The sequence below is a fragment of the Mandrillus leucophaeus genome, unplaced genomic scaffold (genome assembly GCF_000951045.1).
Source record: "Mandrillus leucophaeus isolate KB7577 unplaced genomic scaffold, Mleu.le_1.0 Scaffold9, whole genome shotgun sequence".
NCBI lineage: Eukaryota > Metazoa > Chordata > Mammalia > Primates > Cercopithecidae > Mandrillus > Mandrillus leucophaeus.
The window spans coordinates 8,780,124-8,783,035 of NW_012109807.1; the positions used below are offsets into that span (position 1 = coordinate 8,780,124).

The following is a 2,912-nucleotide window of genomic DNA, read 5'->3' on the forward strand; positions in this document are numbered from 1 at the left end:
AGACGGGGTTTCACCGTGTTAGCCAGGATGGTCTCGATCTTCTGACCTTGTGATCCACCCGTCTCGGCCTCCCAAAGTGCTGGGATTACAGGCTTGAGCCACCGCGCCTGGCCTCCCCATGAATTCTTACTTTGCACCTGGGTCCCTCAAGACTTCAAAATCCCCAAAACTCTCTTCACAAGGCCACCCTGTCTCTATGATGATACTGTGAGGCCCTACTATCTGCTCAGCTCTTTACATATTAAGCACCTCACAAGGTATTTACCTTTTTGTAGTTGTACTTGACCCGAGAACATGTCCACAGGGATAGAGCCAAATGATGGAGCCAATACTTTAAGTTCAGTCAGCCTGACTCCTCAGCCTTCTGTCATACTAGGTGGTCTCATTCATTGCATTACGGGTTGTCAATCTGTTCTCATTATTAATCTAAGCACTATACACTGGTTACACACTTTCACTAAGTGGATGACAAGCTAGTATTAACAGATAGCTATTCCCAAAATAAGAATATTCCCTGACTCCCAAAGAATACAGGAAAGAAGTAAGACCAGCCATCTATGGGAGAAGGAGCCAATGCAACAGCTAGTCTTTACTGGAAAGAAGAAACTTTACAGCACATTTTGAGTAACTTAGTACAGGCGCTCAGTGTGCCAGCTGGTGGGGCACCAGCTTGTAATGGGCTCCACAGCGGGCGCATCGCTGGGCCTCGCCTTCATGCAGCCAAAACCAGACGACGCTGGTGTTGTCCTCTTCACCTAAAAGGGAAAAAAGGTGGTTGAGGGTCATCCAGCCTAAAAAGGGAGGCTTTCAACATGAATTTCTTTTCCTCAGACAACTCTGATACACAAGCAGCCTATGGTTGATATCTTAAGAGATCAGTTCAAGCCCTCCTCTCATTCTTCAGATGAAGAAATTGAGGCTCTGAGTTCACCTATGAGTAAACTGACCTTGTATTAGGGTCACTGTAAATTCTAACAATTCCCTTGCCTATGCAGAATGCAAAGCAGGGTCCGTTCTGGTAGGTATTCCTAGTGTCTAAAATGATGCCTGGCATAGAAGCAGTACAACAATAAATATTTGCTGGGTGGGTACTCCTTCATGCCGCAATCCCAGTGAGCCAGTCTTACTGCTGTGCCGCGCTTCTTTCCAGTAAGGATGAACTATCAGGCATAATGAGACTTGAGAAGGTCAAGACCCTGACAGAAACTTACCAACATGCACTCACACACTGAAGATCTGAGTTAGCTTATAGACTCCTGTATTGTAGGATATATTAAGCAAGTGGATAAAAAATAGAGGTGAGGTACTTACAGATGCAGCCCACTATTCTCTTGTTGGTGATGGAGGGAACTAAATTAGGGTCTTCCTTGGTGCCTGAAGCTCCCTTTGGGGGCAGTATATTGTATGGGTCCTGAAAAAAAAAAAACAAGAATTGAACCATTATGCCAAATAAGCCCTACCTTTCAGAAGCTCAGGGGACTGTTCCTATAAGCCAAGTTTCCTGGATCAAATACTCCCAGAGAGGAGACTACTATGAACACATCCAAGGCCATATAAGTTCCACAGAAGACACAGAAGGGAGTTTCTCCTTACCAGTCCCTTCCTTGCAGCCAGCATGACCTCCCTCTCCAACCCAGTCGCCTGCTCGTCATCGGTGGGAATACCACCTAAAAGAAGATACGTGAATTACGACGCTGACCAAAATGACTCACAGAAAAATTACAAACAGAAATGATCAAGGAAAATGTCGCCCTGAAACTTCTGTATAAGTTTTAGTGGGCTCACAAGCTCCTAAAGACTACTGATATCCATGGTCCCCCAAGAATCACCAAGTCTCGATCCACACAAGCAACAGCACTGGGGGAAGTTTTGTTTTTGTGTGTTTTTTTTTTTTTTTGAGACGGAGTTTTGCTCTTGTTGCCCAGGCTGGAGTGCAATGGCGCGACGTTGGCTCACTGGAACCTCCGCCTCCCGGATTTAAGCGATTCTCCTGGCTCAGCCTCCCGAGTAGCTGGGATTACAGGCGCGCGCCACCACGCCCAGCTAATCTTGTATTTTTAGTAAAGACGGGGTTTCACCATGTTGGCCAGGCTGGTCTTGAACTCCTGACCTCAGGTGATCTGCCCGCCTCAGCCTCCCAAAGTGCTGGGATTACAGTTGTGAGCCACCGCGCTTGGCCTAGGAGCTTCTCTTTCTCCAACCACCGAGGCCAATTTGTCGACATTTGTCTAAAGGCACGTAGAACCCACTCGGCTTGAGGTGGGCGCAGGTTTGAAAGGCGGCCGGACCTCTCCCCATCCCGGTGGCAGTCCCGGTCCCTCCCAAGGTCACCCGGCACCTCTGTTTAGGATACTTTCGCAGCGGAGTCAGTTCGGGGGGCGGCAGGAGCAGCGGTCCAGAATTACAGGGAGATGCCTGCAGAACCGGAGGCACTCGGGGCCGTAAGCGGCCACTGGGACCTCGAGAAGCTGCACGGCAAGCCCCGCTTGGCCGCCCTGGGACCACCCTGGGAGGGCAACAGTCTGGTCCCCGGCACGCCCGGCGAGCCGAGTACCTCCAGATGCCATGGAGCGCACCGCAGCCACGCCACTGGGGCCGCGAGCCCTCAGGGCCTGCGCGGCCAGCGCTCCAGCTCCGCGAAGTAACCTTGAAGCCATCGCGTCCTCGACTAGCAGCAGCAGTTCCGGGAACAAGCTGCGGAGACAGGAGGAACTTCCGGGGGCGGGCTTCTTTCGCCTCCCGGTCAGCTTTCCGCTTCCTCCCAGCCCTCGAGCCCGCCCACTCTCACGACGGTGGCGGGGAGGGAAACTGCGCATGCCCAGCTCGGCCTCTTCCTGCACCGCGCAGCGGCTGAGGCTTGGAGGCGGGTTTGCTCTTTTTTTGTTTGTTTTTTGTTTTTTTTTTTGTTTTTG

The 2,912-nt window shown here is 51.0% G+C and overlaps 1 protein-coding gene across 1 annotated transcript in view; it reads right to left on the bottom strand.

Moving 5' to 3' along the window:
* Positions 1-556: 556 nt before the first annotated feature.
* LOC105531657 (cytochrome c oxidase subunit 5B, mitochondrial) overlaps positions 557-2,912 on the bottom strand; it is a 2,882-nt gene continuing 526 nt past the window's right edge. Inside the window, exons 2-5 of the mRNA XM_011969629.1 lie at positions 2,555-2,872; positions 1,594-1,667; positions 1,312-1,411; positions 557-755 (exon numbers count right to left, since the gene is read on the bottom strand). Of these exons, the coding sequence (XP_011825019.1) occupies positions 643-755; positions 1,312-1,411; positions 1,594-1,667; positions 2,555-2,816 (549 nt within the window). The 5' untranslated portion in view covers positions 2,817-2,872 and the 3' untranslated portion in view covers positions 557-642. The remainder of the gene's footprint in view (positions 756-1,311; positions 1,412-1,593; positions 1,668-2,554; positions 2,873-2,912) is intronic.